This window comes from Heteronotia binoei, chromosome 7, assembly GCF_032191835.1.
Source record: "Heteronotia binoei isolate CCM8104 ecotype False Entrance Well chromosome 7, APGP_CSIRO_Hbin_v1, whole genome shotgun sequence".
Taxonomy (NCBI): domain Eukaryota; kingdom Metazoa; phylum Chordata; class Lepidosauria; order Squamata; family Gekkonidae; genus Heteronotia; species Heteronotia binoei.
The window spans coordinates 81,700,500-81,715,050 of record NC_083229.1 but is presented as its reverse complement, the minus strand read 5'-3'; the positions used below and the strand labels follow the sequence as shown (position 1 = coordinate 81,715,050).

General features: G+C 37.2%; 1 protein-coding gene across 1 annotated transcript in view; it reads left to right on the top strand.

Moving 5' to 3' along the window:
- Positions 1 to 620: 620 nt before the first annotated feature.
- THOC1 (THO complex subunit 1) overlaps positions 621 to 14,551 on the top strand; it is a 32,776-nt gene continuing 18,845 nt past the window's right edge. Inside the window, exons 1-12 of the mRNA XM_060243914.1 lie at positions 621 to 1,022; positions 2,489 to 2,562; positions 3,666 to 3,726; positions 4,515 to 4,581; positions 6,199 to 6,317; positions 7,576 to 7,624; positions 8,191 to 8,286; positions 9,172 to 9,254; positions 9,692 to 9,765; positions 11,613 to 11,721; positions 12,427 to 12,558; positions 12,884 to 12,984. Of these exons, the coding sequence (XP_060099897.1) occupies positions 666 to 1,022; positions 2,489 to 2,562; positions 3,666 to 3,726; positions 4,515 to 4,581; positions 6,199 to 6,317; positions 7,576 to 7,624; positions 8,191 to 8,286; positions 9,172 to 9,254; positions 9,692 to 9,765; positions 11,613 to 11,721; positions 12,427 to 12,558; positions 12,884 to 12,984 (1,322 nt within the window). The 5' untranslated portion in view covers positions 621 to 665. The remainder of the gene's footprint in view (positions 1,023 to 2,488; positions 2,563 to 3,665; positions 3,727 to 4,514; positions 4,582 to 6,198; positions 6,318 to 7,575; positions 7,625 to 8,190; positions 8,287 to 9,171; positions 9,255 to 9,691; positions 9,766 to 11,612; positions 11,722 to 12,426; positions 12,559 to 12,883; positions 12,985 to 14,551) is intronic.

Here is a 14,551-nt window from a genome sequence, read left to right as displayed (position 1 = left end):
AAGGGCAGCAGCTGCTCCTGGGCAGCCTCCCACGTGATTTAAATTGCCTGGCAGGGGGCATCCCCCACCCTCCCAGGGAGCACATCCAACCACCTAAGGTCACCTAATGGATGCACCAGCCCTGACTGTTGAAAATGCTGCATAACAAAACAAGAATGAACTCTGTCAAAAATGGTTATATAGTTGTTATTGTTAATTCTCTATGTATACCATATTTATGAAATTCATAAGTAGTTTCATTTTAAAAGTATAGCAGTCCATATAAACAGGTGCATTTTTTTGTATTCATTATATTTACACTGTGGGAAAAAAATTAAACAAGGCATCAGTAAATAAAGCCTAGAAACGTAGATTTTAAGGGTTTTGAAGAGAACACCGTCAAGGCAATAATGTCCAGAAAGGAAATATTCTTTTTTAAAGGGCTTCTAGCTCCAAAATGTTCAAAAACTAAATGTGAAGTATCTTAGAAGAAAAGAAAAAAACAAGCTCATCTAAATTATATGAAGAGTTTGCTAGTACTTTAAACAATTATTTGTAGTCTTACTATTTTCTGACAGGGGTTGTTTGCCAGCCTTTCAAGCGCACAGACATAAAAAGAGGGGAACCAAGAATCTCCTCTCGCCTCCATTTGAAACCTCAGGAAGGTGCTGACGTCGTCAATCGAAATGCAAATTGCAGAATTCGGGCAAGGCAGGAGCGTTTCGCCCCGCCCGCCTAACGTCCTCAGGAGGAGGACCCGAGAGATGTCAGCGGGCGGGCGCTCTCGCAGTACCGCCTCTTCCAAGTGGGTGTCGCTTCGTCACACTCTCACACGCAGAGACACGCAACCGGCAAGCCGGGTAACCTCAAGTTGTAAGAAGACCCTGCTGGTCAGGAGGGGGCGCTCGTGCGGCTTCAGGAATCCTCTCGGGCGCGAAGCGATGGCGTCATCAGTCCAGGCCGAAGAGCGTTGGACGAGTCTGTCAGCAGGAGCTATGTTGCCGCCGCTCTTTAGCTTGCCTGAGGCGCGGCTACGTTTTACGGTGAGCGGGAGTGGCGGTAGCCGCCGCCGCTGTATTTCAGACAAGGGCCGATAGGCAGGGGGACGTTTGTGACACCCATTTTTCTCTCACTTCTGCCGCCCACGTTCGAACTGGCTTTCCTTGACTTCACGCTGTTTGTCTTTGTGAATTAATCCTCTGGTCAAGTTGAGACAAAGCACTTCTTTCCGCTGGCGGGAAACTAGCGGAGGGGCAGGGTGAGGACCGCGTGGGAAGCAGTGTTTTGCAGCTTCCATTGTATATTTAAATTATTTGACCGGCCTCTCTCATCTTGGGAAGAGCCTCCCACTGATTTGTGCTACCCCCTCCCTCTTTTGCCTATTACATCTGTAAACTATTCAGAATACATACAGTTATGTGAATAATAATAGGATCGAAGTCTCTCGTTTTTACATGTAGTAATTTCCAGCCTTTGGGGGGAGGGGGGAAGCTCATTTCCTTATAATAATTAATTGTCGTCAGAATTCATGTTTATACTCAACTGAATTTATCTTCACTGAATGTCTCAGAGATGAATGTATGAATTAGGCTTGGCTGGGATGGGGGGGGGTCTGTGAAAGTTCTGTTTGATCTGATATGGCTCACTCAGATGTTTGAATATATGTATTACCATCAGTGCTCCCTCTAAGCTGTGGAGTATTGTGAGCAACAATTCTACTTCATGAGCCACTGGCATTAAAGTTGTTGAGGTACAACATAAATTAGTTTGCTCTGGGGCCATCCTTCCTGAGCTAAGACAAAAATGTGTAAGCTGAGGCTAAAGAACTATGAGTAGCTCATTCCCAGTTTAGAGGGAATGTTCACCATTGTATGCTGCTGTGATCTTATGTTAACAATCTTACATGGGTGAACTGGCTGTATGGTGAGGATAAATTCAGGAAAGCTATTCGGTGTATTGAGAAATGGGTGGGCCATTGTGCCAGATCGGTTTGTCACATGCACACTTAAGGAAAATGAAACTTTGCATAGTGGAAAAGTAATTGTGCTATTGAAGACTGTTTTTGTTGAGTGGCTCCTTGCAAAGTGATGTATAATTGTGCTCATCTTAACACACACTGCTCAATTTCAGTTTAACACACCTGTGCTCAGCACTTTGTGTGAGTTGTGAGGTGGTACACTGTATTCTTGTATCAAAAAACAGCTGATTGCAATACATTTCTGTGTTCTAAACATGCCAGTTAAGAGACGAGAGTAAATCCTGACTGTACAAAGGACCACAGGGGTAATTACATTGAAAATTAATAGTAAATGTGTTTAGCATTTGACTGCAAATGTCTTTGTAGATTTTAAAGCCATTTTGTTGTTGCTGAGGTTCATTGAAATAGACTAATTTCTTCAAAACTCAGATAAAATAATAACAATTATCTTAAAATCACTGTCAGTTGTTGAGTAAAATATTTTAAATGTGTTATACTTTACTAATTATGGATATTTCATTAACTTCCCAGAACTCTACTCGAGAAGCTCTCAACAATAAAACTATTAAACCTTTATTGAGTGCCTTTAGCCAGATACCTGGAAGGTAATATACTTCAGTTTGCATTTTGTATGCAATAAAAATGTATGTAGACAAAACAGAAGCCTTGATAGCTAGGTAATCTATCTAATCATCGGACTACATTTTGTGTTGGAATGGGGATCATGTGCCCAGGTGATGTGAGTTTAGAGTACATTTTACAGCTTAAACTGGTTCACCAGGTGTGCCTTTCCCCCGACAGAAAGCGCATAGATAATCACATTAAGTTTGTGAAATATTCAGTGTGACAGATGACTCCAAGTACAGTTACTAAATTGATTGTAATGAGCTACAGAGAATGTAGAATACCAGTTTTGAGAGCTGACTCTTTGACCTAGCTGAAAGTACTGCAATGACATGTAAAGCTCAGCTTGTTTGGTCTTAGAATACATCAATACTTCTCCATCCGTTTTTTTTAGTTCTTTTGCTGCATTGTCCCCCAAAGTTTGAAGTAGGTACATAAGGACAGAGCCTTCTCAGCTCTTCCTTGTCACCTTCAGCCACCACTCAAAGGCAGTGTTATATTTGGTATGTGATCTGAATTCCAGCAATGGTTCATTTTTAACTGATTGCCAATTTTGATTTATTAACCATTTTTTGTATTTTGCAGCTGATCTTATTTCTTGTATTAATTGTTTTTATTTGATTTGATTCTGTCTTGGAGAATTTGTTGGATAAAAGGTGGCATAAGAATATTTAGTAAACAGTGTTTTATTGATATAGCAGACCTTTTTGATGCCAACTTTATTCTTCTTGGCTTCCTTTGCTTTTGTATCTGTCTCACTGGATTGTACAATCATTTTCAGCTCAGTTGAGGGCTTTTAAGGTATTGTCCAGTCCTCTGAGTAGCGGAATGTGAGTACTTAAAAGGTCTTAATTTTTTTCAGAAAGTAATTTTAAGAGCTGTATTTCAGAAGATATTTTGTTAGTTGCATTTGTCTGTTTGAGCTATTCAATTGTATTGTTGCATTTCTGTATTGGAATAACTGTTTTTAGTTGCTAACAATGTGCCTAATGATGTGCTATATGTTTTACATGCTGTAGTATAAACTGTTTCAGTGAAATGTTTTGAATAACTTAAGCAGGCTAAAACTGTTCTTGATTTGTAGTGAAAATGAAAAAAAGTTTACCCTGGATCAAGCTTTCAGAGTAGTCTTAGAAGAAGAAATTGTGAGTACTTCCTCAGAAATACCAGCTGATGATACTGTGTGCAAATAAATTTAATTCTGAGAGGAAAATAAATAATATCCAGTGTTGTTAATACAGTAAATAAAATTGCTAAGCTTTAAAGATCACCAGATATACTTTGCCTTTTAAAAAAATTGTCAACTTTTATTGATACTTGCACATTTTAATCCTGCTGTATTTATACCCATAGTCTTTTATCAGCTTTCTAATAAAAGAGAGAGCCAGTTTGGTGTAGTGGTTAAGTGCACTGACTCTTATCTGGGAGAACCAGGTTTGATTCCCTACTCCTTCACTTGCAGCTGCTGGAATGGCCTTGGGTCAGCCATAGCTCTCGTAGGAGCTGTCCTTGAAAGGGCAGCTGCTGTAAGAGCTCTCTCAGCCCCACCTATCTCACAGGGTGTCTGTTGTGAGAGGGGAAGGTAAAGAAAATTGTGACCGCTCTGGGACTCTTGAGATTCAGAGTATAGGATGGTATATAAATCCAATATCATCATCATCTTGTTGTGACAGTTTGCTGTTGTTGCAGTTGATATGCTCCATGCAAAATATGGGGCAGCATGTTTAAGACTAGGCTTTTATGAAATTTCATAGTGAATTACCTGTTCACAATTACTGTGTAGTATTCTAATTCTTAAATCAAAGTAAGGAATATTACTTAAATATTCCTTTAGTGTTTAATGGGTATAGTTTTGTATCATTGCTTTTGCTGACCTAATTGATGTTTCAGTTGCATAAGGTAAATTAACTACCTTGCGTTAATTTTTTTTTAGGTAAACAAAGCTTCCTGCGAAAACGTCCTGGCAATAATTTCTCTTGCTATTAATGGGGTTACAGAAGGTGAGTGGGGCCCACCTTGCTTAACTTTAAATGTACAATTCTCATTTCCTTTTTAATGTGTATATAATTCTCATCTGCTATATATGTCTGTAGTGCCTATTTGATTGTCTACTATCTTGATGTTTTTTCGTTCATACATTTTAAAATGTGAAATGAACCTTATAAATAGCTTACATTAAACAAAAGAAAATTCATTAAAAATCCTCAGTATGGTCAAATATACCCTTATATAACATTCTTTAGGAAATATTGAAAAATGATTTTCTTGTGTAGTGCAATTCTCTTTGGCTCTGAATATGGCCATGGGTCATGTTTTAGTTCCTTTTAGTAGTTTATGTGACTTTATGCCTGATGCCTTGCAAAAAAGTCCATGGAAAATGGACATTCATATTTTACTTTTACAGGAAATAAAGGCTTGTACATGTTTGCTGTCATCTAAAGGCATTTTTAGGGTTAGTTCATATAGTTGCTAGCTGGAAATCCTGTATGTGCAAGACCCTTCATTACAAGTATGTTAAACTGTGGTATTGGTGTATGTCTATATGTGCTATCTCCACAGTTAATCTTCACCCCCACAAAAGGTATTATGCAATTTGAACATATGAAGCTGCCTTATACTGAATCAGACCCTCGGTCCATCAAGTAGTATTGTCTACTCAGACTGGCCGTGGCTGTTCAGGGTCTCAAGCTGAGGTTTTTCACGCCTACTTGCCTGGACCCTTTTTAGTTGGGGATACCAGGGATTGAACCTGGGACCTTCTGCTTATCAAGCAGATGCTCCATGACTGAGCCACCATCCCTCATGAATTAATAAATATTGGTCATTAATGCTCCACAACATGTGTTACATTGTATGGAGGACAGCAATGTATATGTGCAGTCTCAATCCTCCACTGGATGAACTGAATCTTGAGCTAAGAATTGTATATTCCAGTCCTAACTGCCTTTTCTTTACATATTGACCATCACATAAGGTATTATTAATGGAAACAAGTTTTCCCATGAATGCCATATGCTTGCATAGCATACAGTAGAAAGAATTCTAATAAATTTAGAATGTCAGATTTCTGTAACTATATGAATACATATAGTGGGGTAACATCTAAATATATAATATTTTGATTAGAGTGTGCATTGATCCCTTGTAGTAGAAAAGAGCAAGAGTCCAGTAGTATTGTTCAGCAGTGATTCACAAAAGCTCATACCTTGCCACAAATTTTGTTAGTCTTTAAAGTGCTACTGGACACTAGGTCTTTTCTACTTCTACAAACAGATTAACATGGCTACACAAATTCATTGATCCCTTATGTTCCCACTTATAATCCATATTCTTACAAAGCAAAACTGTTTAGTGCAAGTAATTGTTGTGAGTTTATGGCAGTAAGTTCAAAAATGTAAGTAAATTGTGACTCACTTGCTGTAAGACAAGAAGTATTTGCACAGAGGCTTGAACAGATAGTGTTTGTTAGGATCCACATTGACAGACTGCAGTTAACACTTCCACAAATACTTTGTCTCTCTTGGGTGGAGGGGAATTCTGCAAAACTGAACTTATTCTTGTTTATTTCTAATTTCAAGTAAGTGATTTTGTATATAAACTTGTATTTTCCCTTAAAGGTATTTGCACTGCATCAACCCCTTTTGTATTGTTGGGAGATGTTTTGGATTGCCTTCCATTGGATCAGTGCGACAGAATTTTCACATTTGTGGAAAAAAATGTTACTACATGGAAATCAGTAAGTATTTTATCAAGAAGGCTTAGTTTAGTTTGAGACAGTGAGTAGACTCAGTGAATGTTTACTTCTCTAAGAGTTTTACGGTGCTTCTCCAATAGTGTAAATTGAGTTGTTCTGATACAGTAAGAAGCAGACCATATGTCTGGAGGCCAGGTGCTAACCTTCTCCCTCCTACTGCAGCTCTGGAGGCTGGGCCTTTCATTGGCTCTGACCCTCTCCCATCAAAATGCACCCTCCCGGTAGGACTCCATCCCACCATGGAGTTCCTTGGGCTGATTCCCTGTGCTACCTGTTCTCCTGCTATGGCAAGGCCCCTGCTGGTGATCTGGAGCCAGCTTTGGAACCATAATAAATACATGCTGGCTCAGTGGAAGCAGTGCTGCTGATCAGCTGCTGGATGGGACTATGCCCCCATCTCACAACAGCTGGCTACTGCCTTGCATAGGCATCTGGCTGCGGTAACAGGGGCCCCCAAAAAAGAGGCTATAGAACAGAGCAGTAGAATTGGAGGAGGGCAGGGTTTGGGGAGGAGAGAGGCCTTAGCTGAATATAATGCCATAGAGTCCACTCTCCAAAGCAAGTTATTTTCTCCAGGGGGAGACAGATCAGTTGTGAAAAAGATCTTTGGGCTCCACCTGGAGGTTGGCTACCCTAGCCTTGGCTTCTTGCTGCTGTTCAGCAGCAGCTTCCCTATGGTAGCCAGTCTGCCACATTCAGAGAAGGGTTTGGATCCAGTCAGCTTTTCTGCTGTGGACCACCAAAAAGTCTACGCTGGGAATCAAAAGACCTGTATGGATAAAAGGCATGTGGGCTAGGGTTTACAGTAAGGAGGAGCAATTAAGTGAGATAAAGTTTAAAAAGTTGATCAGATGAAGTGAGAGTTATGGCACAAATCAATAAGTCTTTAAAATAGCTCAGCGAAATAGGCTTTGTCAAGCCCTCATCTAATCTAAGTATACACTCTGGACCATCTTTGCAAAAAGTCAGTAAATATTACTGGCCTACAAAAATCTGTACTAGCTCATTTGCATCTCAGTAACATGTAAGAAAAATTATCAACTGGTTGCTAGGAGCTATTTCATCAAACCTTCAGGCAAATGGCTGTTTACAAAACTGCTGTAATAATTCTAGTATAAAGTTACAACTCGTATTTAACAATTACTACATTGGCAATCATAATGTATGTATTTTATTAGTGTAACTGACACTGTTGTAACTTCAAACATTAACTAATTACTTTCTTTAATGATATTTTTAGAATACATTTTACTCAGCAGGAAAGAATTACTTGCTCAGAATGTGCAATGGTGAGTAGCCTTTGTTTAAAAATGATGGCAGTTACACAGCCTTTAGTGATTTATATTTCCAAAAATATCTCAGCAAGTTCCTGTAATATAAAAAAGCGATTTCATTTAGATGGTATATGTCATGTTTACTGTTGGGTATGAACTGCAGTTTGAACTACAGTTTGCTTTAAACAGTTCTTTATTTCTTAACTTTTTGGAGAAGTGTATTTATAAATTTTGTGCAAGTTTGAATCTCATATAGGGAGGCAGAGAGTGATTTAAAGGAGCAATCAGTTAATGTCCTTTGGGATATGTTTACCACTTTTTCATTTTCAACAGCAGTTGGTGTCCTGCTTACATCACAGACCATTCCTACATCCTTTTTCCTATTGCGGGTTTTGATATATTCTGAAAATCTGCTCTTGATGGGATCAAGTTGGGTACTCTGAAATTGCATGGGGTTTACAGTATGAAGGGGAAATCAGTGGCCTTCTCCCTTTTGCATAAGTAGAGGTGCATAAGAAATTTGTACATGAAGTTTTTTTAATTTAGACATAATCAGAAAGTAACTAACATCTTTTGTTCAGATCTCTTACGAAGGTTATCTAAATCACAAAATACAGTCTTCTGTGGAAGGATTCAGCTATTCCTGGCTAGATTATTTCCCCTTTCAGAAAAGTCAGGTGAGATTTCTTCCTTTACGATATCAGAAGCAGCATCTGATAATGTGTTGACTTCCTGCTTTATTTAAGAATATGTTTTAAATGTTTGATTTTTTGTGTTTTTGTTAACCATTTTTTTTTTGTCGTTGTGATGGTGCTTCAGAATATATAAATTTTGGTTTTGGTCAGTTTTATTGCTTAGGGTCAATGGCCATTGCAAACAATAAAATTAATGTACAATAAAATACAGTACCGTAAAACTAGATTAAAGCACTATAAAAATACATTTTAAAACTCATTTCATAAAAAAGGAAAGTCTCCTGTAAACATCTATTGACTACTAATCAAAATCTATACTGACAGTAGCTTGGCTCAAATTTTCTTTGCTGCTAGGGCAAAAAGGGCAATCTTATATGACACCCATGACTTCAAATCTGCAAGTAGAAATATAACTTTTTCCATCACAATGCTAAGGCCTAAATTGGTCAGGATTGTACCAAAGAAAATTTTGCTTTTGGATTTTTAATGTTATTATGTTGTAAATCCAATTATAGTTGTAATTTATATATTAATATTTTTTTAAAAAGAAACAACATAATGAATGGGTTGAAGTAGAGTCTGTCCAATGTATTTTAAGCCCTAGCCTATTCTGATTTCAATTATATTTATTTTGATTTGTAACCTTCCATATCTGATACAAATAATAATACTAGACTCAATTTCCTGTCTGTCATTGTAATTAAATTTTACTGTAATTGTTTCTGTTTGGCTTTCAGGAAAGATTGCTTCATATGTGTGTAAATTGGCATGCTCCTTGCAGTTTTCTTTCATTATATATGTAGCATTTTCTCACAAGTTTTTCGTTTTGGTTTGTTTGTTTTTTAACATGCATCTTTTTCCCTGTAGGGCTCAACTTGCAAAGTCAGTTTAATCTGGAAAATATAACTGTTTTTAATACCAATGAACAAGAGAGCACACTAGGACAGAAGGTTAATCTCCTTTTTAACTTATATAAAGAGAATCTAATTTTGTGAAATAACCTGTAAAAGTGGGTGTATAAGAATGGGCACTGAATAAGTATGGTTGCAGCATTTCAGAAGAGGGAAAACAGTTTAAAAAACAAACAGCAGATCTTGTTCCAACCTCCAGGACAGATCATCATTACATATTTAAGCCCTGTTCCTGAACAAAAATACTTTTCAGAAATGGAGCCTTTAAAAAGGCGCAAATTAACGAATAGTCAGGTCTTTGTTTTGGGCTCTGTGTTTACTTCCCTAATTAATTTTAATTCAGATTTTTTTTTTAAAAAAAGCACAACCCTGTAATCTCTGTCTTCTGGTCGTACCAGTGTTAACATAAAGCCTTTTGCAATTTTTTTTAAAATATGTGGGGAAAGTTTTAGTCTGTAAATATGTGTTTCCTTCAGCATGTAGAAGAGCGAGATGAAGGAATGGAAGTAGAAGAAGGTGAAATGGGAGATGATGAAGCTCCTACAAGTTGGTAAGTATAGACAAAGCTTAAACTTTTGTTGTTGTTGAATAGTTTAAGAGCTTATCTTTTATCAATAGTTACATTTTAGGATAGGAAGTTAAAAATCCTGTGTGGAGTTACTTAAGTCTAAGCCCCTTGATTTTGTTGGGTTTTGTCTGGAGAGACACTGGTAGCCATGTTTGCTATAGCTAGAATTCCTGTTACTATATAGGAAAATGTTTGGATTGTTAGTGATATGCTGAATACATTGATATGCTGAATAAACTGGTTTGATTAAACAAGTGTTAGTAAATCTGTTCTCTAGGTTTGTCAGTCTTTTGTGATTTTTGGGGAAAAGTATCTGCATTAATTAGGACTTTGCTTCTATACTTAAGGAACTGAGAAATATGCAAAGAGCCAATAGTCAAAGCTTTAAAAGTCAGTAGTGGTTTTAGTAACACCCCTCCCTGGATTTTTCTCTCCATTGGTGCAGAAATTTTAAAATAGAAACTTCAGTTCTATACAGTTACTATTTTTTTATTCAGTATTGCCTTGCTTTGTAGCAAATAATGGGCCTTTTAGGCAACCTACAGCATTTTCTAAATGGAATGTTTGATAATCAGACATTTACCATCAGTAACCTACATATGCTGACAGTGGAAGAGACATGTCCAAACATGTGTTTATGTGTAAAATATACTAGTGTGTGCTAGGGATGGGCACAAACTGAACCATGAACAGCTGTTGAGCACGAACTGACTGGTTTGTGGTTCCTGAGCCAGGAGTTTGGAGAATGTGCTTCTCATGAACCCTCTCCGGACCTCCATGGAGGTTCATAAGGCTCAGGGAGGGTCTGTGTAGGCTCTAAAGGCGTTTAAATATCTTCACAGCCCAACCAGAAGTGAGCTCCAAATGCATTTAAATTCCTATGGAGCTCACTGGGGATGGGACGAACCATGAACCAGTTCATCCAGTGGAGGGATTCATTGGATTTCCTGAGTTCATGAAAAACACAAACTTTCAACAAACCTCCATTTTCCTTGTCCATGCCCATCCCTAGTTTGTCTTTGTAAATGAAGTTGTTCTCTCACATAGCACTGGTAGGCATTTGTGGAGCTGGAGGCAGGAACTTGAACAAACATTGTCTTTTAGAGCTTTTGTCAGTTTACTTTTAATATAATGTCCTCAGTTGAAAAGATTTCTTGATCCTGGTGTTATTAAAAATGAAGTGATTTTCAATATCTTGTCAACTTGAGCCAAAACAGTTTGTGGTATCATTAACTTGTGATTATTAAAATCTCATAATTGGCTCTGTGCAGTCCACCTTATGCACAGCACCAAAGTTCAAAGGACTTAACAGAGTTCTATTTCTTCTTCCCTCCCACCCTTCCTGCCAGATGTGTGTGGGTACTTAGTGTGAGTGTCCTTCCTTGCCAAGTAAAATGGGGGAGGGCTGGAAAAAGGGGTATTGGTAGTGTACAGGCACTTTCCATTCTTCTTAACAGCCTGTCGGTCTGCTTGTTCATCCACCACAAATCTGGGAGGACCTCAAGGCTGTGTTGTGCCTCAACTGTGTGATTGGTGGCTCAATAAAAGTTAACCTGCCATTTTTGAGTTACTTACAATAGTACCTTTAAACTTACAGTGTAGTTAAGTACCTGTAGTTCACTATAGAAAAGGGTTTTCTACACTGAGTGCAAAAATAATAGTTTTGAAGATAGTTTTGAACCTTTGATTTAAAAAAAAATCTTATTGAGGGAAAATGTTTTCATTTTGATTTTTCTGTTTATGAGTTTATCTTTGTCTCCAAAATTACAAGACGTTTATGGGGAAGTCTGTGCATGTTTGCAGTTTTAAAGTTTTATTTTTTTTCCTAGCTCGATCCCTATAGATTACAACCTATACAGAAAGTTCTGGTCACTTCAAGACTACTTTAGAAATCCTGTACAATGCTATGAAAAGGTCTCATGGAAAACATTTCTAAAGGTAATGACTGTGGTGTGGATTTTTCTCCCTTCATCTTGTGTGTAGTCAATTGGATTTCGCTTTGGAATTATGCCATTACCTTCAGCCTTTAGAATACATGTATATTGTATGATTAACAATTGTAGTTTCTTAGTCCTGTTTGAGAGGCCCATTGTCATTCATAACTGACCATAACTCACTTAAGATGCATTGGGTAGCATTTAGCTGGGAATTGTAAGGAAGCATATGTTGGTCTTAAAAGCATAGTATGCTAATATTGTAGGAGGATATGATGACATAGCGCTATTTTTTTCTTTTGCTTTCAGTGGTCTCTCATCCTAGTTTTCTATCATATCTACATCTGCCTAGTTTCAGTGACCCTGCAGAATCAGAATAAATCAGGAGGCTGGTAGTGTTTAAAGCCTAACAACATTTATTCCAGCATAAGCTTTTGTAAGTCAGAGCTCATTCCATCAGATGTGCTGGAGTATAAATTGATCAGGCCAGTTTATATGCAAAGAAGAAAGGGGGAGGATGAACTGTTACAAATGTTGCAAAGTCAGGCCAGATCAAGAAGAGCAATTGGAATGAAACAGGAGGTGTAGACTCTTATCTGTAGCATATCTAATCAAATTTCAAATAAAGCTGCTTTGTGGCTGCAATTCTGTTTGGAGATTTACTACAATATTTATGTAAAGAATAGCATCTTTTTGTCATTTTTTAAAGTACTCTGAAGAAGTACTAGCTGTCTTTAAGAGCTACAAGTTGGATGATACTCAGGCTTCAAGAAAGAAATTAGAGGAACTGAAAACTGGAGGAGAGCACGTTTACTTTGCTAAGTTTCTCACGAGTGAGAAGGTACTGTGCAGTTGATCCTAATGTAAATGAAAACTGGATTGTATGGGGAAATAAATATTTTATTGCATATACACAGTTTACCCTTAGTCACACAGTGAAGATTCTTGTGCTGTGGTGGCAACCACTGCCAAAACAATCAATTTTAAAAAATCTGCAGAGCCAATCAGATCTCCGGTGCCTGATCAGCAGCCCTGCTAGGCAAAAGCCCCACTTGCCCCATCCATTTTCTAAAGGTGTTGGTGTACTATGTTGGGGGACCCCTGTTCTGTGTTACAAAACTACTGCTGAAGACATTAGCAGACAGCATGTGTTTTCTTTTTTCCAGTTAATGGATTTGCAACTGAGTGACAGCAACTTCCGCCGTCACATCTTACTGCAGTATTTAATACTATTTCAGTATTTAAAGGGACAGGTGAAATTTAAAAGGTAAGGTAGAAAAGTACTGATTTAAATCATTTATTTTTTTAAAATGATTGTACTGAGAAGAATGTATTTTCTCTAGCAAAATTTCATTAAACTAAAATCAGATTCAGCACTTATATGATTCCATCTGCTTGGTCTGTTTATATGGATCTGTTGCTTTGTACAATCTGTTGGAAAGAGGTAATGTTTAGCAAATTGTACCCAGAAGGGCTACAGAACCCTGTACTTAAACGATGTATTAAATGTTGGAATTTAATGCTACCTCAAAGGCTAGAGGAAAGCAATTGGGAAGGGATCTGGAACTCCCCTTCCATTAAGGCTAAAAGCATTGGTATTCATCTCCAATTTTTAAAAAATGTATTCACTTTGGTATTTAAACCCTGTCACGATGAGTAAAATCTCTAGGGTCTCAAGCCAGATTGTTGGAGGAATTGTAAAACTAAAGGCTCCCCGCATCATATGTGGTGGAAATGTCCAACAGTGTCAAACTTTTGGAATAAAGTGGTAGAGCAAATAAAACTTATATTCAATCTAACCATTCCAGTAGATTTTAAACTTTTTTTATTTGATATCTGGCCTGATTAATTGGTGAGTAAAGATCAGAAATATTGAATCTCGACAATGTTGGTGATAGCCCTTATGACGTTTGCTAAAAATTGGAAACCCCCACAATTGAAATGTGGTATGATAATTTATGGGACCAGTATGTAATGGGTAAGACAATGGATAACCCTTTCTTCGGAAATGATACTGATTTGGCTATAGATTATGATTTGCTTTGGGCCTCGGTTTTGAAATTCTTTGAGAATATTTCCTTTTTGCCTAATAGAATGAATTGTAGGCTTTTTCTTAATTCTTAATACCTATCATATTATGTATTGTTTTTGTAAATTGTTTGTTATATACATTCAATGATCTAAATTGGATTTTTGTATATTTTCCCTATATTCCCCTTGTATTGGAATAGATTCAATAAAATAAAATCTATTAAAAAAAGAACCCTGTACTTGTGAAAGGGAAGCATACTACCTGGAAGCAACCTTATAAGACATACTGATGTTTTGCATACAACAAATGAGAACAGGAAGTGTGTTTGATGTGTGATTCTCTGGATCATGATAATATAATTAAGCTTGTTCTATATATGTTTAAATTGAAGTAGCTATTATATAACTGAAAGCTAACCCAATGCTGCTTTATTCTAACTTCTTTAGCAGTAGGCAGTGTTAAGTATGTGTATTATGGGTCAGATATTGCAGTTCTTTTCTGCTGAATTTCTCTGCCACCTTGGAATTAACACACAGGTGTCTCGGAATACCTTTATTTTTCTTTTTGAAGATTAGCATGTTATTTGGAATTAATTCTCACTTAGTCTTGTAGAAATTAGTTAAACCATGTTCCAAATAAGTGTCTGCAGTATTGAAGTACTGTTTAAGCTTGTTTTCAACTTGTTTATGCTCCTATGTCAGAATATGTAGACTTTGTACATCTAACTGAAAAAACTAGTTTTTATTATATAACTGTATTCTTTTTGCAAGAAGAAATACAGTATTTAAGACAGCTTTGCAGT